This window comes from Trachurus japonicus, chromosome 15 (genome assembly GCF_045865225.1).
Source record: "Trachurus japonicus isolate A0001 chromosome 15, Traja_1.0".
Classification (NCBI taxonomy): Eukaryota; Metazoa; Chordata; class Actinopteri; order Carangiformes; family Carangidae; genus Trachurus; species Trachurus japonicus.
Window position 1 is genome coordinate 23,878,913 of NC_140921.1, and position 25,563 is coordinate 23,904,475.

General features: G+C 42.2%; 1 protein-coding gene across 8 annotated transcripts; it reads right to left on the minus strand.

The window, feature by feature from the left end:
* Positions 1 to 338: 338 nt before the first annotated feature.
* On the minus strand, positions 339 to 25,084 carry klc1b (kinesin light chain 1b). 8 transcript variants are annotated; one of them, XM_085800646.1, is made up of 16 exons: positions 25,028 to 25,084; positions 17,861 to 18,131; positions 17,364 to 17,594; positions 15,689 to 15,770; positions 14,950 to 15,178; positions 13,888 to 13,975; positions 13,212 to 13,313; positions 12,473 to 12,646; positions 11,735 to 11,834; positions 10,533 to 10,585; positions 10,174 to 10,241; positions 9,365 to 9,473; positions 8,786 to 8,938; positions 2,297 to 2,421; positions 2,028 to 2,085; positions 339 to 1,936 (listed from the first exon to the last, which is right to left on the minus strand). In XM_085800646.1, the coding sequence occupies exons 2-16, from the start codon at positions 18,107 to 18,109 to the stop codon at positions 1,859 to 1,861; spliced, it is 1,899 nt and encodes a 632-aa protein (XP_085656772.1). In that variant the 5' UTR covers positions 18,110 to 18,131; positions 25,028 to 25,084; the 3' UTR covers positions 339 to 1,858. The 8 variants fall into 8 exon arrangements, with proteins under 8 accessions (XP_085656772.1, XP_085656770.1, XP_085656773.1 ...); XM_085800644.1 differs by having other exon boundaries at positions 8,786 to 8,929; positions 9,347 to 9,473; XM_085800647.1 differs by lacking the exon at positions 25,028 to 25,084 and adding an exon at positions 22,076 to 22,383.
* Positions 25,085 to 25,563: the final 479 nt, after the last annotated feature.

Here is a 25,563-nt window from a genome sequence, read left to right on the forward strand (position 1 = left end):
CATCTAAGCTTTGACACACTGAGAGATTATCAGAGAGCAGCAGAGAGACCCCGAGTTGACTTCTACCAGAAGGCGGAGGGAAAATTCTGGGAGACACGTCACTTCTTGGCAAGACATCAGTGTTCGCAGGGTTCCCACACTTACTTAGACACTGGTGTTTAAGATTTTGCTTGGTGGAATTCAGTGAGTTATAATCTGCAGGTTCAGAAACAAGGCAAAGCATATCATTGGTCAATTGGTCACAAGTCAAACTTTTACTCATAAGCTTAGGATACACAAGGATTTTATGGCCACATACAATGTCATGAGAACAAATGACTAAGACACAACTACAAATAGAAAATTGTTGGTTTTATTTCTGAATCAAGGTCAGACAGTGGTTCAGATTTGCCGAGATGCACAATCAATCATTACCAACAATGACACTTAATTCTATCCCCACTAATTGTCTTGATGAAACTCAACAATCTCTGAGTTTATGATCAGATTCTATTTAATACATTTACTACAAAGGCTGAGAGGAAAAGGGGCAAAAAAAGAAAGAAAGAAAACAAAAACAGTAATTACAAGACAATCCAGTTCTTTTGTGTAGCTTTACTAAAAAAAAAAAATGCAATCAAACACACCCATCTGAGAATTGTGCAAATCTATCATTATCACATCATAGAAATCTAGACATGTATCACACATCCTAATCACTGTAAACAACATCATAATATTACTCTTAGTCTGACATGGCACCAGAGATGATTCAGGATGAATTAAGCAACCCAGTTCAGGCTCATGATTCTGTTTTTCTTTTATATATATATACAATTTAAAAAGTTGACATCATGGTTGTGTTTTTCAGCTCTCTGAGATCATCAATGACTCAGAGTTTATACCTGCGTTTTCTCTGCAATGGGAGACAAACGGTGCAGAAAAAGCACACTATGTATATCGACGCTGCAGACAGCAAAGCAGCATCCTTTAAAATATCAAATACTTTATCAATACTTGGTATGAACAAAAGTTACCCATAAGAAGTCACATGGCTTAAACCGTGACAGCAGGATAAAGATTTTCACCCTGTTTCCCAAAGCTTTTACCAACACCTCGCATTGCAAATAAATCTCAACAGGCAAATGTATAACCATTAAAATGAAAATAAAAATTATTCTTTTAACAGTGTAATTATGACAATTTTTACATTTCACACCCAACAGACCTATTTAGTAAAACAAAATCTACAATTTATCCTATTTTTTTTAGTTTTTTAAACATTTAGAAAAAAAAATCTGCACTAATAAAACAACAAATGGCACAGGAAGACAAGACAATTTCAGGAAACAAAAGTATTAAATCAAATCACCACAAGGAGAAACATACCAGCACATTATGTGACATTATGGCAGCAGATGAAGTCAAAGTGCAGAGTCACAGGGATTTTGAATAAGTGGGAGAGATGAGGTCTGTTAACTTGGCCACATTCAGGAGGCACCGAGGTGACGCCAAAAATTAGGGAACACGATGAGGGAGATACAGTGATCGGTGGACGATCGACAATCAATAACCTGCGTTTAAAAACAAACTGGAAAAGAAACTCACTAGTTGTGTTATCTATCTGTTTTGTCGAAATGAAGCGTCTTTGGGATCTGGATCCCGGAGGAGCTGGGTCTTTGGATCAGATGCCAACCGGCAGTGAGAGGGGTGCGTGGGAGGCTGACGCCGTCTGGTAGTGTTGTCAGTGGTCGTTATGGCTCAGAGGACGAGCCACAGGAGGAGGATGAGGAGGAGGAGGAGGAGGAGGAGGAGGAGGAGGAGGAGGAGGAGGAGGAGCATCTTTGGGTTGGTGAACAGATTGGCCGACACCTGTGGTTCAGTTTCCACTAGTGTAGAGATCCACAGTGCTGGAGCTCAGACCTCTGCTCTCCCTGAAATTACTGCCTCCCCGAGTCTGACGCAGAAACACAACGTACAAATTTAGAAACAGAGCATTTCCAATAACAGAGCACACATTTAGTCATTAAGTACAGACTGTTCCTCACCTGGAATGGGTCATCACTGGTTTTATTCAGGTAGTTCAAGGAGGCGGCTCGCTTCATGCTGTTGAATAGTGAGTAATAGTAATAGTGAGAAAACAATAGTCATGGTGTCTGGGATCTGACAGATATAAAACACTGATTACTCATGTAGCAAATCACCCTGAGTCATCTTTGGGCCTGCTTCCAAAAGACATGACTTATTTTAACGAGAACATCATTTACTTCATGTACGATACTGTATTGTACTGATGGAGGAATTCTTCATGTCTTACTTGGTGTTGCGAGGTTCAGGCGGTCCGTTGCCCTGCAGCTTCTTCACCAGCATCTCACTGCTGCGACGCAAAACGTCCCTGAGCTTCCCCAGAGAGCCGCTGCGCTGCAGGGCTCCACTGCCGTCCTGCAGACACACACACTTATCAAGACATCCATTCAGCACTGAGCTAGCAGAGAAGAACCTCAGCATGACAACTCTTCTATAATGTAGGTTTATCTTGAATTTGAAATGTTATATATTTGTGTTCAATTCATACTTTTAGATGGAGGGTCGATACATAAAATGTTCCTCTAGTTAATATATACAAAGTTCAAAGACCAAAATAGACCTACTATACATATTTAGCTAAATATGTAAATGTGTACAATGGAAATGTATTTGCTGCTCTTATATATACGTATACAAGTATATATCATCAACAAGCAAATGCACCATTGTAAAGTTGCACCAATAGAATTCACTAAATGACACAAGTCTTCTTTGTTAAGTGTTGTGTTCACTTGTCGTGCTGCGTTATTATCTACACAAGGTAACACTAAAATAATCAGTAAAAATGAACACTGGTGAGTAATGTGGAATCAAATGGAGATCCAATTAAATAAAGTCTATTTATCGACCAGAAAACATTTTGATAGTCAATTCTTTGAATTCGTATTCATGTATGTATTTACATATGTTCATATAAAACATGACCAACGCGACTCACTAAGTCGTGTCGGTCATATTTGGTGTGCTGCTTTTATCACAAGTTCTGGACATAAAAACGACTTTAGGATTTCACGTTGAGCTTTACAACACTGTGATGAACATTGGGTGCTAAATTCTACCATTTCATCATTTAGTGGTGGTTAAATAAATAACTGTTAGTTGCACAATGAACAGTAACTAAACCAGATTCTCCTCAGACATTAGTATGTCAGTGTGTCACAGAAATGTATCCATCCATCCATCCTTACATTAAAATCTACTGTTTCTAATGTAGCAGCTATACCGGCTATACTACATCACATACTACACCATATGTATACCTTCCCCTGGCTGTGTGATGATGTGTGATCATCATTATGTAATACTGGAGCATCACCACCGGGGGGAGCTGTGGGTTAGTCTGAGGATTGAGGTGAAGCTACCAAAGATGAACCATTTACAGTCCACTGACTGTGCAGCCATCAGCAGACATGAAACACTGTTTCCACTGATGATGACACATTAATACAGACGTCTTCATCCAGAGTAGAGAAAAGACAAAACTTCACAAATGAAAAACTTTATTTGAGAATACCAACAAGTGTTGATGCAATAATCTTCACAATGCAGAATGGTAAATATGATGCAGTCCTACTTACTAAGATAGTGCTTATAGACCTTACCATTTATGTTCTTCCACTTTAGGAAACTGAAGTCACACTATATATGTCAAGAATAGACAGTTCAATAAATAAGCATTCCACTAACACAACAATATTGTCATAATTATGTGATGAACATAGTCAATTCTTTTGTTCAGAGTTGCATTAGAAGTATAGGTGTACTCATTGGAAGGAATGAAGAATCAAGGCAAGTAGCATACTGAAAAGCCGTATAGTGAATGCACTTGTCAAATCTATAAATACAGCCTACAATTACACTTCCAAGATGTTAAAGTCATTTTACATTCAGTTAGTTAAACATCTCAAACAAACAATGTTGATCTTGAGGAAACACTCGCACTGTACTTTTGGTGTGTTAAAAACATGATAACACCAAAGTGACGATGTTTACTTGCAAACGACCGTGGTAAGAAAAAAAAAGGCAACACACCCCATTAAGCTTTGTGTTCAAAATACAGTATCCATAGCCAGAGAGGGCACTGTGACTGTACCACCAAAACATACACAAACACACACTAAAAACTACTGTGGAGTCCAGGCTTCCATTGAATTACAACATTACTCCTACACCAACAGCTGAAGGCAATCCTGGGCGTTCATGTCCATTATTTTGAAATCTATTATTATTTAGCAGTCGTCCAGGCGACCTGTATCTCTGTCTGGCTTCTGCTGTCTCACTGGCCTCACAGCATCAGCCAACCGTTTTGCTAATTCCCTTTGTGAATGCGAGCTACCGTCTACATATTGTGCCAGCGCGGAGCCTGTGTGTGAACACTACGAAACCAAGGACACGAAAAGCCCGTAAGAGCAACATGAAAATAAATTACCATGGCAACAACAGCTTGAAGTGATCTGACCAATCTGCTGTCCAAGCTTTGGCCTAAATGATACAGAGCGTTCTGGTCTTTCACAACAGGTTAACACTACTAGCTTTCACTATTGTTGACATACTACTGCCTTTATATTGAGCCACAAAATGATCAAAAAGCATTAAAAAATGTAAACAAAAAAAAAAAAAATCATACAAAATTTTAATGAATAGGAAATATATCTATAAAAACAAAAATGGCAATGCTCCCTTCTCATTTCCTGCCAACTAGGCTGAAGATGTTCAGAGGAAATCATCGTAAATATCTTGATTGGCATGTGTGACTTTACAGTACCATTTCAAAACGGTTTAGGCATTTGATCTCAGGCATTAGTTTAAACAGAAAACACACATAAATGAACACAAACGACGGCTAAATACAGGCATGTTGAAGCTAGCTTTGAGGTCAACTTTCACTTAGAAACAGGCCAAGGGTGCACAAACAAACTAATTCAGGGTGAGACCAATGCAGAGCAACAGTGGAGATTCATGTAATCGTTCATAATATTCAATGACCTTTTATCTGACTGTGTTGGAGTGATGTCTGGAGCCTAGGCGACACTCAACCTCAAAATCATCTTTCACCATTTCCACTGTACGTTTAGCCTTTTTCTATTAATTTATATTTCCGTTCTAATGCTCTCCTTTCCTGCCAAATAAATCTACTATACACCTATGACAAATTACACGTGGGTGTCGGAGCGAGGAAAAATGTGCGAGTGACTTCCTCACAGGGAAAGATTACACACCCAATGACTTTTTCAACGTTAAAGTGAGAGAAAGAGTTGAAGTAATGACTTCTGACATGAAGGACGAATCGACACGGGGTTAGTGAGAGGGAAGGATAGAGAGAGTGATAAAAAGAGAGGGGGAAAACAGAGCAGAGAGAGATGAGAAGACCAAACGTCCCAGCAGCTGTCAGTTGAACAGGGGACAGAGGTGACAGCCAGGATGGAGAGAGTGGAGAGGGGGGTGGGGGCTTTTCTGAGTCTTTGCCGGAGGGGGGCGCCGGGAATGGTAGTTGGTTTGTTGGGACAGAGAAGGCCAGAGGGGACGACAACACACATCCTTTTGCTATTGTGTTGGGGAAGGAGAGAAGGATGGAGGAATAATCTTGATGGCTTAGGCCTGATAAAAGAGAAAGAGAGAAACAGACAAAAAAAAACAGCACACATTGTAAGATTAAGAGCTCTGGGGTTGGGCTTCCTACACAAGACTCCTACACTTCTCCACTGACTGTCCTGCACCAGGTTAAAATGTACTAACAAGTTCAACTGCTTGCTTATAGATTTTTGTGAACCCCAGGTGAGGGATACGACACAAAAAAATGCAGCTGTTCTAGGAGCTGCGCTACGACGCGAAGCGACTGGGTGATGCAGTCGCTCGGTGGCTGCAGTCACTGTGACTCAGCTGTTTTCTCTTTCCTCTCTCTTGGAAACCGAAAAGTCTGAACTTGGCACATTGCGCCCAGCCAGTGACTGTGCACTGCAGACGTGAGACATCTGCAAGCATCAGCACTGAAAACGGGCATACTCATATAGCCATTACACTGACGTTATGATGAGTATCTCTATCTACAGCACTGTGAATACAAACATCCCTCATAAAGTTTAGCTTTAACTTCGTCTTAATACAAATCTGTATCTGATGCAGGATCAGATTATGATCCCACTGCTACACACAGCTGGATAACAATACTAACCTCTGCATTACCTACACAGATGACTGATGAACTCGTTACCCAGCCTAACTATGATGTCACTACACACCAACCCACCCAGGCGTCTTGTGTGGAATGAGAGCTCAAGAGGGAGAGAGTACAATCCACTGAGTGAGAGAAGGAAATTTGATTGACAGGCTGATTGGTTGTCATGGCAAGAGTAATCAATAAGGAAGTAGGTTAGTGACACATAGAAGGAGGGGAGGGGCAAAGGATGAAATCCAGGGAAACATGCAAACTAACAGGCAGCACATTAAAGCCAACAGCACAAAGCAGTTACAGACACACACACGAGTCAAATCGTGCATTATAAGAGACACACACACACACACATACATATTACTCATTAACCTGAACACAACCACAAATGTGCTGACGGCTCTCGTCTCCGTATTGTTGTTTACGTCGTCCACTGGTTTGAACACAAACCCAGTGAGTGAGCTCCAAGACAGTGACACTTTAACTAGTCCTGTGTCAATTATTAAACAAAACAAAGGCCATTTTTTCAAATAAAGTAAAGTGTGTAAACCAAGTCTAAAGTCTCAGTGACATTATGAGACTTTGAGAGCATTGTGAAGACATGTTCAGGCAAAGTTTTCCACTATGTGACTGATAGCTGTGATGTCTATCTCTATCTACACAGAAGCAGACAGCACTTTACAAGCCTATTTACTAAAAAACACAAGAGAACCAAGTTGGAGTTACATGTTTGCAGCTTTGTAGATGAATGGATGGATGGAATAAACAAAGGTTTTGTGACAAATACGCTTTCAGAAACAATATTTAAAAGCACAAGAAAGTCATGAGTGCAACTTGCTGTTTTGATTGTGAATTTAATCTCTACGTCTGTGGCTGTGATAATAAAACGCTCGCACACAAGCAGCAACCCTCTGCATGCCATCACATGTTCCAAAGACAGACAGGTGCTCGGATGAATACGCATGCCAATGCGTTGGGGTGAACACTGAAAGCGGTTTGTAGTTGCCGTGTTATGTGTATTAACATGTGTGTAGAGAAGAATTCACACTCACACAAGAAGCCAGCAAACAAAACCCCACCTGTCTACTAAATGTTAACTCATTCAGAGAGCAGCAGACGTCGGGGGTTAACAGACATTGTGTCAAATGGGTGAAAACAGTGAGCGCACATGGTCCATTAGTGTGCATGTTAAGGGTGAGCCCAGCAGGCTGGCATGGCTACATGCGTGTTTGGACTGGGTGTGTGCGGTGAAGGGCGTGGCTGCACTTAAGTGAGGGGCGAGGCACAAGCTCAGATGAGGCATCTCTGCTGGCACAGTCCAAACCAGAAAACGCACCAGAGGGCTTCTTCAAGCTGGGACATGGCTTTTATTGGCGTGGTCTATTTAACTGCAGACTGTGTACAGCACCGAGCCCTTTAATAACAAGGACAGGGGTTACAAGTCCAAAGGGAAGAACTGTGCAGAAATAAAAACCTGTGTGGGGAAATGACACTAATAATTGTCGGTCTGGGGGAAACACAACGAGGGTAATGAGGCGATAAAACTGGGAGATGGACTGCAGCGCATCAGCTGCCCAGTATCCTGCAGAGAGGGATGAGCATCAATGGTTTCGGGATCTGCCGATTGTGTTTAATGGCAGAAACATGAGACACCCTCCAGGGGATTAGGACATGCTGTATCTTTTTTAGCCCCACAGAAGTAGATACATATTTAATATGTTGCCAGGCTGCCGCAGAATGAGCTTGTGCCTTTTTGTTATCCGCTCCACTTGTGCAGAAGCATTGCCAGCAAAACAACAACAACAACGACAACCACTTATTAAAAACAAAGCACTAGGACTTCATTGTCGAGCAATGAACACTTCTAGTCCAAAGCAAACTCATGCTGTCAAAAACAGTAGTTCGGCATGCCAAGACACTCAATCAGCTTTACGTTTTGTGAACAAATGGATTTCCTGGTTTTCCTCATGGGAAGGACATGGTAATGTGATCTACAGTGAGCTGATGGACTGGTACAAACACAGTTCACTGAGTGCAGCCAAACCAAGAGGTGGGTATTCAAAGATAGATAGATAGAATTTAAAAGATCAAAACTGTTTTGTAAAATAGCAGATTGAGGAATTAAAATTTTGTTTCCATAATAACATTAGCTGTATTCAGTTTATGATGATGTTTGACAATGACATCATGAACTGGCGCACACAGAAATGACTAATTTATGCAGCTTGACCACAGTGAAGAGAGGACTTCCTGAGCTTCCTGTGAGCCAGATGGTCTCATGGAGCTTCCTGATGGCTCTGATACTGCAGGTAGAGGGGTCAGAGGCCTTCCTAATCATCAGTCCACATCAATGCACTAATCTTAAAGACGAGAGTCCTCTTGTCTCTCCTTTCAATCAAGATAATAAATCAGTGCAATTTATTTTGAATGCCATTAATCCATGGGTTGGTCTGTCCCAGTCCACACTCTCTGTGATTTAACAAACACCACCTTGTTCTTCCAGTGAGGTCACTGGCTATGTTGACTCAACTAGAGTGGATTTGTACTCACCCCATTCCACTCCACGCCCATACTCACTTCCTCGCCGGTCTCAGAGCCGCTCTCATACTTAACGCTGGTCAGACTGTCCCTGCTCCTCCGCCTGTCGCCCTCTGTGTCCTTCAGGATCTCCACCACACGTGTCTGGTGGATGGGGTCGATGCCCTGAGGGAAACAACACACAGAGAAAGAAACAAGAAAAACATTACAGTCGAAAGTAGCTTGTGGTTATGGCTGAGAGTGTAAAGTTATATGGATGAATGTCAGTGGTTTTATGCTCTCCCATCGCCTTGAATGCTCCGACATTACTGTCACAGCATCACAGAGACAAGAAGACATTTTAAATGACTGTGAGATGGAAATGATGTTAGGGGAGAGAGGTGGGGGGGCTCTATGGGGAGCTATCAGTTAGAGACCACTTACTGTGTTGCTCTGGATCCATAGCAGTGTAGAGAAAGGGAAAGAAATATCATGAGAATTGCTGCTCTAACACGGGGAACATATTTCAGAATTCACAGAAAAGCAACTGGTAAGCTTTTTTTTTTTTGCATATAGAGAAATGTATTTTTCCAGTGAAGAAATGCTGCTGACCTGCTTGCGAGACCTCACTGCACACTCCTCCAGGGTCTCAGCAGCCTCTAACTTGCCCTGACGGCGGTAAAGGGCCCCCAGGTTCCTCAGGGTGGTGTTCACTGTAGGGCTGTACACACAGAGGAGATACACACACTGATATTTACCGGAAGGTCATACAAGGCACAGCAACTTGATGATCTAAACCCTAGAGGATTAAAAAAGCTCAAATCTATCTGTACCCAAACTGGTAACACTTTAGATTAGGGAACACATATTCACCATCAACTAGGTGCTTATTAATATGCATATAAGTAGCTTACTAGCTCCTTATTAGTAATTATTAAGCATGTATTAACACCTTATTCTACATAGCCTTATTCTACCTATTCTATCTATTCTACCTTCCTGATATTAACTCCTAATTATCGCTTATTCATTGTAAATTGATGCATTGTTGTTTCTGAATAATGATGTGAATAACCAGTGGGTTATTGGGACCTTGAACAGAGCCAGTATAACCCACTGGTTAATATCAGGAAAAATCTTAATTCATGGTGTGATAGAGGTAGAATAAGGCTATGTAGAATAAGGTGTTAATACGTGCTTACTAATAAGGAGCTAGTAAGCTACTTATATGCATATTAATAAGCACCTAGTTAATGGTGAATATGTGTTCCCTAATCTAAAGTGTTACCAAAAAACGAATTCTATTCTATCCTGATTTCACACAAACTAAATGTCAATGTAATGCAAAACATTTCCGGACTGTAGCGGGTGCCTGTTTTTAGACCCAGCTGTAAAAACAGACTTATCAGTCGCTGCCTCACCTGTTGACTTTGCAGGCCTTGTACCAGCCTCCGTACTCTCCATATGGAGTGTTGTCTCTGTGCTTGCCCTGGAAGTAAATAATAGAGAAGAGGAAGAGAAGCAGGTCATGGGGAGTTGTGGCTTAAACTGGATCAGCAGCATTTTTGCTGTGTTTACATATAACAATCACATGCCTGATGGGGCTTATATTGTGTGTGAAGTACAGTATTTTTCTTCCCAGTGAAGTGTAACAAACGGACCAGTTCTTGCAGACCTTGCATTTGATAAGTCTTATTCATTGAATTCATTGAATTTAAAATGTTTATTTGCTCTGCTCTGGTTCAGAATGACATGGAGATGATCACACAAGCGGCCTCACCTTGCTCATCTCCTCTCTCTCCTCTGCGTGCATCCAGATGGGCTTGTTCTCAGCTGCAGAGACAGACAGGAGAGGTGGTCTACACACAGTGGACAAGAGGACTGGAAAATGGCTCGACTGAGTTGACCGCAGACTGATGTTTCATTCAACACAAAATGAACTACTCATGTTTTTGTTTGAGTTTGGCAACGGAGGTGCAAGAAGAGGCAGGGGAGACCTGGCACAAATTAACCACTGTCTGTTTTGCCCTCAAGTTTGACTGTGGGCAATGATATGAAGATTGATTCAGCAAACATACGTCCTAAATTTATTTACTAATTTGGTAAGTACAGTTACCTGCAGCTTTTTACGCTTTTAATGTGAATAACCATTAACATTTTACAGATTATTTCCTAAAATAAAGTTAAGTGTAAAGACACAACTTGAAATCTTTTTTTTTTTTTTACTATTTTTCACTATTTTCACATGACTAAACTTTGACACTGCCAGATAAACATTATGATGCCTTAATGTATCATAAAACTCACAAAAAAATATAAAAGAGGTTGATCTGTTGCTGCTGTGTTGCATCTTCTTAATCTTCAACTCTCCAAGAGGTTTAAAAAACATCTAAGCACTGACTATTGTCAAGTTAAGCTCTAGATGAAAGAATGAAGCGCTCAGAAAAATGTGAGATACTTTGGCTCAAAAAGTGTTGGAGCAGTGCATTGTGCCGAGTTGATTTCATTCCTTTTTCAAAGCAGTGAATCTAATCCAGGGAAGAAAACCAACAAAAAGCTTAGCTTGAACTAAAAGGAGAAGAAAACTGAGAGAGCTCATCTTTCAGAGGAGTAAACTCTTTATTTCTTCAAACACTTTCTTTAAAGATTCCTGTGAATGGTGAAGGCTGGCACCCTGCTTAGAGCATCGTCCACTTTTTACGCATCTGTCCATCTGTCTGACTGCTCGCTGGTGTGAGACAACAGCAGATGGAGCATAAGACAAGAATGGAGGAAGGTTGAAAACAATAATAAACAAATTTAGTCTCTGTATTCTGAGGGGCAATATCATGGAACCCACCACCACGTCTCTGTAGATAACCTGGTATCTATTTATTGTGTTTATAGGTTGATTGAAACAAGAACCTGCACCACAGTGATAGAAAAGTGACTTTTGAAACTTGTATTGGCATATACTGTGAACTGTCAACATTGCGGCCTTACCATCAACCGACCCAAACTCCTTCTCATGAGCACGAGTCAGAATCTCTTTGTACAGAATCTCAGCCTCCTTGTATTTCCCCTGTTTGAGGAAGCAGGATGCCTGAAAAAGAAAGAAAGACATAAAAGCACCTTAAGTGTTGGATCTAATGGGCGTATTGACTCATAATGTGCCCCACGAGACAGCAGGGAGCAATCCGTCTGCATATTTCACCTGCGCACTGTGGTTCAAGAAAAACAATATAGTATCACAGAGTGTTCTCTTGCTGTCTCCAAGCAGCGTTTCAATCATCGGTGAGACAGGACAGAAAGCAAGAGGAAATCCTTGGAGAGCTACAAGAAGCAAGTCAGCAGACAATAGCAGCCTATAAGCAACCCTAACCCACTAAATGAAATAAAGAGACCTCTGAGAATGATGTCTCTTGTACTGAAAGAGTGAATTATGCTGCCTTTCATAAATTTTAAATTAAAAAAAGTCTGTATTGGACAAAATAGTGACATCTTTGTCAAGTCAGGCAATATCAATTTAAGACAATTAAGTTCCAAGTAGAAGCTCTGTAGGCAGAAATCGGTAACACCCTGCAGGGAGCAAGCTCATGCTGATAGAACATAGAGACTCTGTGTTTACCATGCCCACATCAACGGAGACTGTAGTTCATGTTGAAATTAATAATATCATGAATAGTGAAGGGTTTGATATGTAGAGCACAGGTAGAGCCATTTCTCACAGTCATTTCTCACCAGGTTGTTCTTGGTTTTGGCCACGTTGGGGTCATCTGGGCCCAGCCTGCACTCGTAGATCTCCAGGGCACGGCAGTAGTAGTACTCCACCTCCTCGTACTTGCCCTGGTTCTGGCACAGCAGAGCCAGGTTGTTGAGCTGTTTGGCCACATCTGGGTGGTCCTTCCCCAGGACCTGAGGGAAAACCGAGAGGCAAATGTTTCGAATTGACATTTCACTTTTGCACGTTGGTGTTTTCAGCTCCCTCCCTGCACCTTTCTCTTCTCTACCTCCATCTCCTCTTTGTGCTTGTGCCAGGCAGCGCGTCTGCTCGCCTCAGGCACTCAGGAGATCTAATAAAAGGTTGTGCTGATCAATAGAAATATAGAACTTTCAGGCAAAGAGAAATCGCTGTACCCTGCCGAGCTCTGTAGCTTCGTCATGTTTCCTATCCGTCTCCTTCCTCACTCCCCCAACGCCTGCTATCCATTTTCAGCTGTGCTCTCAATTAAACCCTCAAATTCCCCACTGACATGGAAATGGCCCCCAGCGGAAACTTCACAGACAATTTAAGAAAATAATTTGCTCTTTCTCCCTATTTTTAGTGTCTTTTCAGCTGGTGAACTGGTGTCACTTAAGCTGCTGCCGATATTTTTTGATATATATCACTTTTAATTACTTTACTACAATCAGATAATTGTTCTCTGGTTTAGTTGTGCTGTGGACTGCTCTACTGGTGTGGTCCAGAGATGTGGCCTACCTTTTCTCTGATCTCCAGAGCCCTCTTGCACAGAGGCTCGGCCTCCTTGTACTTCCCCCTCTTTCCATACAGCACAGCCAAGTTGTTCAGCGTTGCAGCAACCTGCACATACAGAAATGGAGAAAACCCAAATTAGATCACTTCCTTTCTTGGCTTTGCTTTTTGTACTCACCATTCAGCTTCACAGTGTCTAAACCCAACCCACTGATGTCATGAAAATGTATATTGTTCAATCATGCAGTCTTGTCAATATGCTCAATGCCACCAGGTTGGTAGTGAAATGCCTTTGTGTTTCATGATCATACACTGAGGATCAGGCTAAGTGACAACAATATGAGGCTAGGTGCAAATCCTACAGAGCAGCAGTGACTGACACTTTAAAAGCTGTTGGTGTCTTACAAATATGTTTACAGAGGTACGGTTAATGTTTTCCCTTTGGTTGTTCTATTCCAAGCCTTGTGTGATTTGGCTCATGCCGTATGAAGCAGTTAATAGATTATGTTCCAGCCCGCAGGCACATGGCTAAAAATCCATACTTTAATAGCTGAATGAAATCAATAAGCTCCACTGTCTGACTCAGTAGCTCAGTGAATACAGTAGATTGTGTGGTTATTGCCTCCTCCTGATGGTCTTAAAGCAATAATGCGTAGTTGCTATGACGATGGTGTAGTCTTACAGCGGGATGGTCTTTGCCCAGGGTTTTCTCTCGGATGGACAGAGCATCGTTGAGCAGATGGGCCGCCTCTTTGTATTTGTTCTGATCCCTGCATGAGTGAGAGGGAGAAGAGACACAATGACACGATGACACCGAGTGTTTCTGGTTCTTATACGAAACCAGTGTAAAAAAAAAAGGGAGGCAAGGGATACGCCAACATTTCTTTTCCGTGTCTTGTCTCACTCCCGAGTCCATGACAAGCAGGTAGACACCATCCTTTCGACTGCGCGTGCAGTAACAAGGGAGATACAGCCCGTATCGCCCGTAATTAGTTTATCTCAAACGCTGGAAGTGTATAGTGTTAGCCTGCCTACACCTAAAGTCATCAGAGAAACTCTTCAGCAACTCTAAACGGAAACCGGCGGGCCGATCTTTGTCTCAGAACTGACAAAACTCTCCGGTGAGGCATCTTGAGCGGTCAAATGCCAGTAACGGGACGAGATCGGTCAAAACGGAGGGTTCAAGCAAAGACGGTTTATTTTGGTTCAAGCTAGCTACATCGAGGGTAGGTTAGCTTCCTATTTCAAAGTAAAAGCACAAATTCTATCGTCATGGTTTTCTGTATATAAAGGGAAACGGGTGTTTTATTTTGTGAAAGTAACCAGAAGTGCGTTGGTCACAGCGGCTAGCTTGAGTAGCGCCGAATTGTCCGAACAAAATTGTAAACAGCTGGTATTTAGACAATTAACGACACACTACTGATCTAAACAGCTACTTTCTCGCCTAAAAATGTTTGAAATGTCAATAAAGTGATATATTTACAGAGTTTAGAGCTAAAATGAAATCAGCTTCTGACTGCTGATTTTGGCTTGGCTTGGGTAGGAGGCAGGCTAACACTGCCTATACACTTCCAGCGTTTGAGCTAAGCTAATTACAGGCGATACGGGCTCTATCTCCCTTGTTACTGCACGCACAGTTGAAAGGATGGTGTCTATCTGTTTGTCATGGACTTGGGAGTGAGACAAGACATGAAAAAAAATGTTGGCGTATCCCTTCAAGGTTGCGCATGGGGTGTCCTCTCACCTATAGACCAGAGCCAGGATGTTGAGCATAGTGGCCACGTCGGGGTGGTCGTGTCCAGAGGTCTTCTCCAGGTCCTCCAGGGCCTGCTTGCACAGCGGCACCGCCACCTCGTACCGGCCCTGGGAGGCGTACTGGATCACCAGGTTGTGCAGGGTCCTCAGACGGGCTGGGATCTCGTAGCCTCCCTGCTGGGCTGCAGCCACGGCCGCACTGTTGTGTTGGTGCGGCACTGTGGGGTGGAGAGGCCGCACGCAAAGGCCAGAGGTCATTTTGGTGCTCAAAGGAATCAAACTCTGACCCAATTATAGCGCTAACTCCAATTGCATGCACACAATACTGAGATCTCAGGAAATAAGATTATAGGGATAATGCAATTAGTGCTTGATGGCCTAGCACAACATTAGCTCAGCCAGGGTATTGAACCTACACAGACAGTCAGGGGCTGTGACACCAGATAATCAGGCCAAACCACGTGGGCTGATTGAGAACATTGCTGAGGGGTTCTTTAACTAAATTGATTAATTTTATCAGATGCAGTTTTGAAAACAACAAAAATGTTATGTATTATGCTTCAAAAGTCAAATTGTTCTATGACCAAAAATATAATACTCATTCAATGAATACTAATAATGATAACTATCATATCGGAAGTAAAGCCCTGCTTCATAGTTATTTGTTATTAGTCTTATAGAAGAGTGTGAATAATGACTGATGAATTGCTGTGTACTGCTGTTCTTACTTCCTTGGCCATGCTCCTCTTCATCATTGGGGAAGAGGTCATCCAGGGAGTCCTTCGGTGTTTCTCGGTCCTTCTCCTCTTGCTGTGAGGATAAAAACAGACGAACGAGTCAGATGCTCTGATAGACACAGCACATGACATTCAAGTGACACTCTGATACAGGATTCTATCAGAGTGGAGAGACACTGACCAGTAGATACTCTTAAACTATCTTTTTAAACATTTAATCCTAACCCTCTTAAAATCATATTACCTCTTGTATTATACTTAATTCCTCATGTTGACAGACAAATACAAGAAAGAATCTTATTTTTTTCTCACGCCAAACCCTGTCTCCGGCCGTCACTGAAACAAAATACACTCAGAAGTTATTTTACTAAACATTAGTAAGTATTTAGTTTTTAGTTGTGGATTACAGATCGCTGATTTGTGTTAGAAATGTGTCCCAGATTTCTGTACAGATGTCCGTCTTACCATTTATTTTATACATTATCTTTTCATATGAGGCTGTTTCTGCCTGAGCATTGAACCATTCAGAGTAGGTGGGGTTATTTCCCCCTGCCGAGTGTTTCAGTATGACTCTCTTAGCAGTAGTAAGTGCTACCTTTAGCCACTGGGCTTTTCCCCCCACTTATTCCCTCATTTCCCCTCCAACTATTCAGGAGACATACCGGCGGGGTAAGATTGATATCTGTACCATGATGACTATGCGTAATCTTTCCATGAACCTCTGCCAATAGGGGGTTAAGCTGGGGCAGTAAAGGAATATATGAATATCTCTGTTTTACATCGCCAACAGAGATTTGACTGACTCAGGCCAACCCTACTCATCCTCGCAGGTGTCCAGTACAGTCTATTGAATATTTTAAACTGAATAAGTTCAGACCTGGCATCTCTGATAATATCACGTCTTAACATTTGTGAACTGTGATGAAAATGAATCAAGTGATAAAACATGTATGTCATTACATACATGCAATTCAACACTGCACTAAGATTATGCTTACGGTAATATTATGAACTAAATGTTTCACTTTAATGTAATAAATCGTTTTTTTAGGAAAAACTGGAGGTAAAAGATTTATTAACCTGACTGCCTGTCAAAAGTTGGTAAAATGGAAAAGATGCCTTCAGGCTACAGGCTTGATGGATTCCTGCTGAGTTAGGCAGACGGTGTAAACAGGATATTACGGCCTGTTTTGTGACTAAGTGTAGGGTCAGAATATGCAGTGATTCATCTCCCCCAATAGATCAATGAAGAGCTGACCAGAAAAGCTCATTCCTGGAAGACCATACCATGTCTTATTCCTGTCACAAACAACAGCCCCTCTATTAGACATCATTGATGGACTGTTGCTTTTTTACAGGTAAATAAATCAGTACCTTTAGTGGAATTTTCAGTTTTATTTTCTTTGGTTCACTGTGTTTGGTTCACTGCATTCACGTTACCATTTTGGTTCCATTTGCATATAACCATTGAGATCTGAATTGAATTTCCATTTCACTGCTGAAGGTAAATAATAAATGAACTTGACTCCAGTGAATTATACTTTCCAGCTACAAGGAACAATTGATTTTAAAGAACCCTGCTATGATGAGGACTAATGAGCAAAAATACATTGTTGAGTAATATTCTGCAGTCTTGTTAAGCTTGATGCCAGAGGACAGTACTTACAGTGGGTGAGACATCTTCATCATATTTCTTGAGCTGGTTCATGAACTCCAGGTGTTTCTTCTCCTCCTCCAGCTGGGCCACGCTCTGCTCGCTCTTCTGCAGCTTCTGCTGGGTGTTGGCCAGCTCATCCCGCAGCCACTGGTTCTCCTGGCAGAGCCTCCTCACCTGGGCACGCAGCTTCTGCTTCTCAGACTCCACTGCGTTCAGGTGGTTGGACAGGGCCATCATCACCTGGGACGGAGACGGTGATGAAGAGCAAAGACATTTAACAAGGAGCGGCAGCAGCAGCAGAGGCCGATTGTGAATGAATCATGATCACCACACGAGCTCAGTATAGAATGAGGAAGCAGAACAACCAGAAGGAGACAGAAGTTACACACAGCTCTGTGGGTTTGATGATACATTTACTACACTGTACACAAAATTAACTACACTGTCAACCATCGTCTCATAAGTAATTCAATTTTCCTCTTCATACTTCTATCACCGTGTCTTACCTGTGCTTCTCCAAGGCCCAGTTCAATCATCTCCACTGACTTGCGGAGCAGGTTGGACTTCTCATGCACCAGGTTGGCCTCTTCGTCCTTCTTTAGGCACTTGATGGTCTCCAGGAGGCTGTGGAGGATGGAGTTGTGCTCATTCTTCAGGGCCTCCAGACCTTGGATCACCAGCTTGGTGTTGGAGATGATCTCCTCCTGAGAGAGCTTCTCCAGCTTCTCCTCCCGTGGATACACCATGGTGGACATCTTTTATGCAGCTCAGGGAAACCTGTAAAAGAGAGTATGCATGAGTTCTCTTACTTTTCCTCCCTTTAATTGAAAGTATCTTCTGTTTTACACAATGAGACATTCCCTGCTGGTACAAAAGAAGTAACTGTCTATTCTCCGTTTAAAGATATCAATGTCTTGACAGAGCAAGGAACCAATGGTAACGGACACGGACACAGTATCATTTTGTGTGACAGCGATGAAAGACTTCGTTCTATCACTACGGTTTGGATAAGGGATTCAAATTTCACGAGTGAGGTAGGTCAGCATTTTTTAAGCTGTTAAATCAGCTGAACTCAGAACGCAGTCAGTAAATAAACCTGGAATTAAAAACAACAATACTGCATCTGAGCTTGTGGTGAGTTTCAGAGCTGCAAGCACCGGATGAATAACCACATGCATATTAAAGATGTGCACAAAGTGTCTGCTTTATGGAAAGCTGAGGGCCACTGGCTAATATTATTCTGGGAGAACAGACTGCTGGGATTTGGCACCTATAATAAGCTCTGGTTGGGAGACTGCAGCTCACAGCGCAACAGAGGGCACACAGATGCTGCAGTGTGTGCGCCTGCTGGTGCCAACACTTTATCCAAACTGAGGCCTAGCTGGCTGTATGACTTGCTGTGGAGTCAAGGGGAGGATGAATTGACAAAGGCCTCAGCACAGCAGCTGGTCAAGTCACTGAAAAAAATAATAATATAGTATCCTCCATAAATACCAGCCCTTCGGTGATCGCACGGAACATGTGCTGCTTTCCCTAAACAGTCTGAAGATAACCTATGACTCACTGAGCCACGTCAGTGCTGGCTGCAGCGCCGTGCAAATGTGAGAGCAGAAAGCGGCCCTGCCCTTCCAACTAGGCAGTCTGGTTTAGCTATTGCCTTCTCTACTTCAGCAGCAGTCAGTCAGTCAGTAAGGGGTGAAGTAGGATGAAGGGGGTTTGCAGTGATAAACACCAACAGAGAGCCACCTGTCAAGAGAATAATGTACTACGCCATTAGTGAGCCACTCCCTGCTTTGAAACTGTCTATTAAAGCTGAACCTGAAACAAGGCCACAACAACTGCAATAAATAGATATTTTCTTTGCAATAAGTCTTTTGTCCATGAGATATAAACAATACATTTGAAAAAAAGCACTGATCACAATGTCAGTGTCCCAGTGTCTCAGCTTCGGTGTGTTTTGCTCTGTTCAACCAACTGTTTAAAACCCAAACATATGGTTCACTGTACTAGAGGACTGAGAAGATACATTGAAGAGGGTTGAAGCCAGAACATTTTGCCATTAGTTCATTAAGAAAAAGACTTAAAAAGAATAATTATCAATGGTTAAAGATGAACTTTCCGGATGTGACTAATCGCTGCAGCTCTAATCAATGCCAGCCTCATTGTCCTCACACCACCTCTACCAGGACATTTATATTGCTTCTGCTTTTCCCACAGACTTTGTGTTCAGCTAACACAGACAACTCCAACCGGGCCGATTGCTGGTATCCAGTAATTACCCACCACCGCCCTCCCCGCAATTTTATGCATGTCACATCATGTAATCACAGCTGGGAGCCGAATGTTATTTATGATGCTAATGTATTACATGACGGACACTAAATAAGCAAACAGGGAAGTCAAGCAGAAGCCAAGTGGATGTCAGGCGGCCTGTGGGAATGTGCTTTAATCAGGACGACAGTGGAGCCCGTTCGCCACCAGCTGGAGGCTCTGGATTGGCAGGAGAGCAGCGGTGATCAATAATAAAAAGTGTCAGGTGACCCAACACTATGGTGAGCGAGGGGGACATCGCTGCTCAGTCGATGAAAACCTCTCAGCTTATAACTATATAGTTTTTTTCCATTTTCCCCAAGGGTCGTGCACCTGAGAGCTCAAAAAGCTGGAGAGATTTATGAAGGAAAAAAAATGTCCATAAATTTTCCTTTCTCTTTTGACTACAAACGTTTTCACACCTTTTTCCTGTTGGATGCCTGAATTCTCAGCGTGGTTAAGGAAAAGCAGGTAGCATCTTGTTAACACTGCTGCTGCTGCTGCTGCTGCTGCTGCTTTAAAATTCAAAAACAGTGCTGGACAATTACTACTGAGCATCTCTCATGTGCAATTTTGTACTTTATTGCACTTCACACACAATCATCCCTCTCCTTTCATGTGACAGCAACAAAGCAGCAAATTCACTGAGCCGGCGAACCTCTACATCGGTGAGCACAGTGGTAAGATCCATTTAGCAATTTCAACACTTCAAATAAACTCATTCTGATGAAACAAAACACATAATCAATTCAAGAGCAGGATGCACTCGAATTGAACCACTTTAAATGTTTTCAGATCAAATATATACCAACATGAAAGCCTACAAAAAGTGTGACCTTGTATTTGCTCTGATAAAAATCTCACAAAAACAAAAACTAAGCAAAAACATAATCAACCAAGCAAAATCAAATATATACGGTATCTAATTTACGGTATATGTGATAAAACAATCTGATCAGAATTTAGTATCATCAGTTTTAGAGATATAGTGCATGCTCTAGTTATGTTATAATGGCAAAACAGAATGACCAGAGGGCTTAGTCAGCTGCTACAAGTAGTGCATGACAGTACAACATGCTAGCAGTAAAGTTAACTGACAGGCAAGAAGAAACACGTCTCAGGAGAACTCGAAACATGAAAGAAGGTGTGAAAAGCACAGATAACTAAGAGCCATTTCTATCCTGATGTGCTACTTTACATGAAAGTCTGTATTCAAATGTCACATACAAATGAAGCTCAGCTCTTATTAGCATGGTTGCAGAGATGACTGCCTCAAATAAAAACTGTGTCCTCAGTGACACGGAGGAGTCTGCTCCCTCACTGAGAGGGCCTGACACCAAAGCTCTTATCTGCCTTCAACTAAATATGAAAAGATCTCTTTGAATGATCAAACATTCACAGATCTGACAGCTTATTGGCCTCGCACAGGTACTCCCAGGCTCAACTACTTAACACCTATGTGGATGAAAGGCCTGCCTGACTAGCTGGGTATATACGCTCCACAGCTCACAAAGAGGAGAAGCACTTTCATGTCAACCACGGGAGAAACAAGCTGCTTTTGGCTCGACAAAACACACAAACGTCTGTATCCAGTACCTTTTGTTTTCTCAAGACAGAGTTAATGTTTTTCAAATCTTTAAAGAGATGAGATAAAGTCCATCGGGCCTGTTGATGTACTTTAAAAGCATTCCACTTGAATTAATCTTTTACTTTCCCACGCTTTCATCTTTTGTTTCATAAGCGCAAATGAAACGGGTGATTGCATCAAATGTGAAGAAATTATATAACAGAGGTCGAAATTTTGACAGACGATAAAAAATGAAATGACACACTGGCTAAGATACAACCTCTTACACAGTGAAATGGGTCACACACACACTCACACCTTAGACTACACGGCAGCAAACGATACAAACATCCTCATGATCATGCAGTTAGTACAGCAGTGATCAGGATCACACAAGGGTCAGAGCAGCGAGTCAGGTAGCTAGTCACAAGAAACGCTGTTGGCTCACTTTTAACAAGAAAAAGTAAACACAGGCACAGGAGGCGACCCCCTTTATTAAATCCCTCAGCTTAAAGCCACATGATGTGCCACCGTAATACAGATAAGACATGGGCATTAACAGATGTTCCTGGTCCTAACAGACGGGCTGTAAACTGGCCAGATCCAAACATATGGTCACGGCCTGGACCTGGCAGGAAAATGACTTTAAACTAAGTGACCGTGGTGCAATACGGAAATAACAAAAACAGGAAACAACTGACAAAACGGGAAAGGTAGAAATTACACCCGAAAGAATCTTTCCATAACTATAAGCCCACTAAATGGCTGCTAGAGGCTTAGGCCATCCATCATTCACCGAGGCCATGTTTGCAGCTGCTACAGACTGCTGGACCAGAAAACTAACCTCAGTTTCACTGGCGGATCAGAGTCTCATAGTTTGGCACGGAGAAACGCTGATGAAATAATGACTCCTCCTCCAGCAATAGTGCTATGCATCAGCAAAGTGTATCATAAAACTGCTGCGCTAATCCAAAGAGATCCTTCTTAAAAAGAAAAAGAGAGAAACCTTCGATGTGAAAACGAGGCCGACGGAGATGAAACGGGACTGTAATGAGAGTGATGAGTGCTGATGCCGGCGAGGAGAGGAGAGGAGAGGAGAGGACGGAAGCTGCCTGCAGGATGATGGTGACCTTCCCGCTGCTCGTTCAGAGCAACCAGCATCATCTCAGGGCGCGCACCAAGAGACAACCCCGCCCACAGGGGGAGGAAGATAGAGGGAGTGCAGAGGAGCAGGTCGGATGGGGGGAGGGAACCGACCTGATCTCGACTCTGCTTCTCAATACTCATCAGACACAAAGGAGCAGGCCTAATGAGACACAATGGAATAGGCTAAATGGCACTATTTACTGGCTCAAAGGGAGATTCGCGTGTCACCAAGGCTGAGGGCGCACAACACACACTGCAAGGTTAAAACCTTTTATCTAGTCTGCATGACAAAATTACACTGCTTTACATATCACCTCTGGCCCTGCATTCCCATTTTAGCACCAAGCGATAAACGTCTGTTAAATGAGATCATTTACCTAGTGCAGCCCAGGAAACAAGTCATAAAGCTTTGGGAACATCTGGAATACACCCAACACTGGAAACAAACATACCTAAGGGAAAAGTACATTTACAGAGATGAACTCTGTTTCAGTGCTGTTCACAGGATGACTAATACAGCAGTGTTGACCCGTTTACTGCTAGTTAGTTTCTGGCAATGTGATTAAACTGGATTAATCTCAGAAAATCACAATTAAAATACCTCTGTATGAACTCCAGCCTGAAACTGACCTTCAGTGAATAATCCACCCAATGAGTTGTTAATCTTTTTCACTTCAACTGACACCTGGAGCCATAATGCTGAGCAGCACCTGCACTAAAGGAATGTTGTGTTTACATGAGGGGTTCAATTAGCCACACAAAATAACACAAGAACACACTGCCAGGTTCTCAAGCACTGTCACCAGCAATATTAGCTGAGTTTCCATAAAACAACATGGAATAATAGGGGGGAAAAAAGAAGGAAAAATCACAGCATTGACAACCCTGCTGTGGTTTTCATTGTGTGCACTAGGAACTCAATTTTATGAACAAGTTAGATGACTGTCTTCCCGGAGGACCAAAGGTCATGTTATTGAAGCAATTGTGGCGCCACTATCCCAGGAGCAAATACAAATGCCCAAGAGGTTACAGTGGTATGGTCTAACAGTGTTATGTGTTAAAAGAATCTATTTAGTGGCAGCAACTGCGTCATTTCCCTCTGAGCAGTGGAAATCTGGACCACCTCTTGGTCATGTTCGCCAATCCACTCTTCATTAGTCCTCATCTCCAGAGAGGCCTCCAGCCTCACTTATCACATCTCCTTTTTTTCAAACCCCATCATCACTCAGTCCCTTGTTTATCCTAACCTCTACCTACCGGCACTGCACTACAATCATTCAGGTCGATTAAGCTTTTTTTCCACTGATCTCAAATTGTGTATCTGAATAACCCTTCATTCAAATAAATAGCACTTGGTACTGCCAAGTGTAATTGTACGTTGGATCGTTGTTAACTTCACTGCAGGATCTAATTCTTAAGTAAAGAAACTTCGGCCTTTTTTAAAAATTGCTTAGGGTTTTGGTTTAAAGCCACACAAAATATTTACATTTTTGGCTTATATTAGCTAATCTTAGAATACTTAATGCAAAACACTGCGTAGGCTCTGGAAAAAAAGACCTTTTGAGAAAGGGTGTGGTACATGTTTGTGGAATAATAGTTATAAAAAAAAAAAACGTAGGACAGGAAATGGAAAAAGGCAGACTGCAGTGGGAGCATCAACCGACCAGTGGCGTGTCTCCATGACATCTCTCCACGGATGCATTTCCTGTACACTTGATGAAGTTTAACACTGACAGATCAGTTCATCTTGCTCTGTTTCCTGCACAAACTGCTCGCACAGCCAGACACAAAAGCGAGTCAGCCACCAAGGAGGGTGTGGCGGGGCCTGGGACAACGAGGAGGGAAGTGCCACTGACTCTGTCCAGTCATCCATCACCCCACTGAAAACAGCTGCTACAAGAGGGCTGTATTCCTACTCGTGGTTGTCTGAAAAATGTCTGCCTGAGTACTGCCACTGATGCAAGAAGGGGTATTAATCAAAACATCTGTCCAACTCAGGAATGATAATGCATAAATGTGACACCTGTGTCTCCACCGCTGATTCACAGTGATGTAGCAATGCTGATAAAACACCTCATCCACATTTGATATAATATATAGATACATAGGCTACTAATGGGTTTACACTGCCTCGATGTGCACGGAGCACAAAAACGCAATCTATTAAATATCAGGCAATTACTCTAAAAACAGAAAAACAAGACATCATGTGCTCATCATTTGACATGAGCGTTGCTCATTATTGGTCTCAGTCAATTTCATTTTGTTATGACTTTCGCAGTTCACAGCGGCGGAATGACTTTCTACCTTAATCAAGCATTTTCATTAACAACCAGGGCGGATTACAAACACATTACTACACATTAATGCACTTTTCCAGGACGCGTACCTGATAGTTTAGCTAAGCTCTCAGTAACGTTAAATCTTGATTTTGCTTTTTCATCTGTGTAGCGCTCCCGTCAGCAGCTAGCCAGCTCGGCTAACCAGCTAGCCTCACCACTCCCTAGTTGTCAGTAGTTCATCCAGCTCGAACCGTCGAGCTTGTAATTTACAAACACGGCGTTTTACATTTATGTTTCTTAAATAAACAGCAGTGTATACAGTTCACGTAATTCTAATATCAACGCGAACAAATGTAGTTAAAACTTACCTAGAGCTAGGACTGACGGCTAGCTCAGCCCCTTTAAATCCAAAATGTCTCCGACACAGACAGATTCTCCCAGCAGCCTCTGCGGCTGAGCAGGGGCTAGTGACGTCATGTTTTTGTTTTCTCCACTGGTCATCGCTCCTTTTCTAATGCAACTAAACTCTCTGTTTAAACTTCTCAATTTGCTCAATTTGAGAAAAAAGCAACACATTACTGAGTCACTATGAAACATTTTCCCCTGAAGTCTCTGACTGAAAAGAATATATTTAGAAATTTGGATTTTGAAACGTAACATATAGTTTTGCAAAGTTTTCAAAAGTAAATAGTGTATTAGGACCACAGACTGTAAAAAGGACATCAAATTTAAAGATGTAATCCTTTCTTTCAAAGATAAATGAACATAACCCCCCCTCCCCAGAGAAAATACCACCGAGCTAGTGACATCTGGTGGCCAATTTGTGAACAGCTACGAGACGACAATAGTTTTATTCAAAAGTATTCAAAACATGGAAGGAGGAAAAAATAACCTGTGCTTGGAA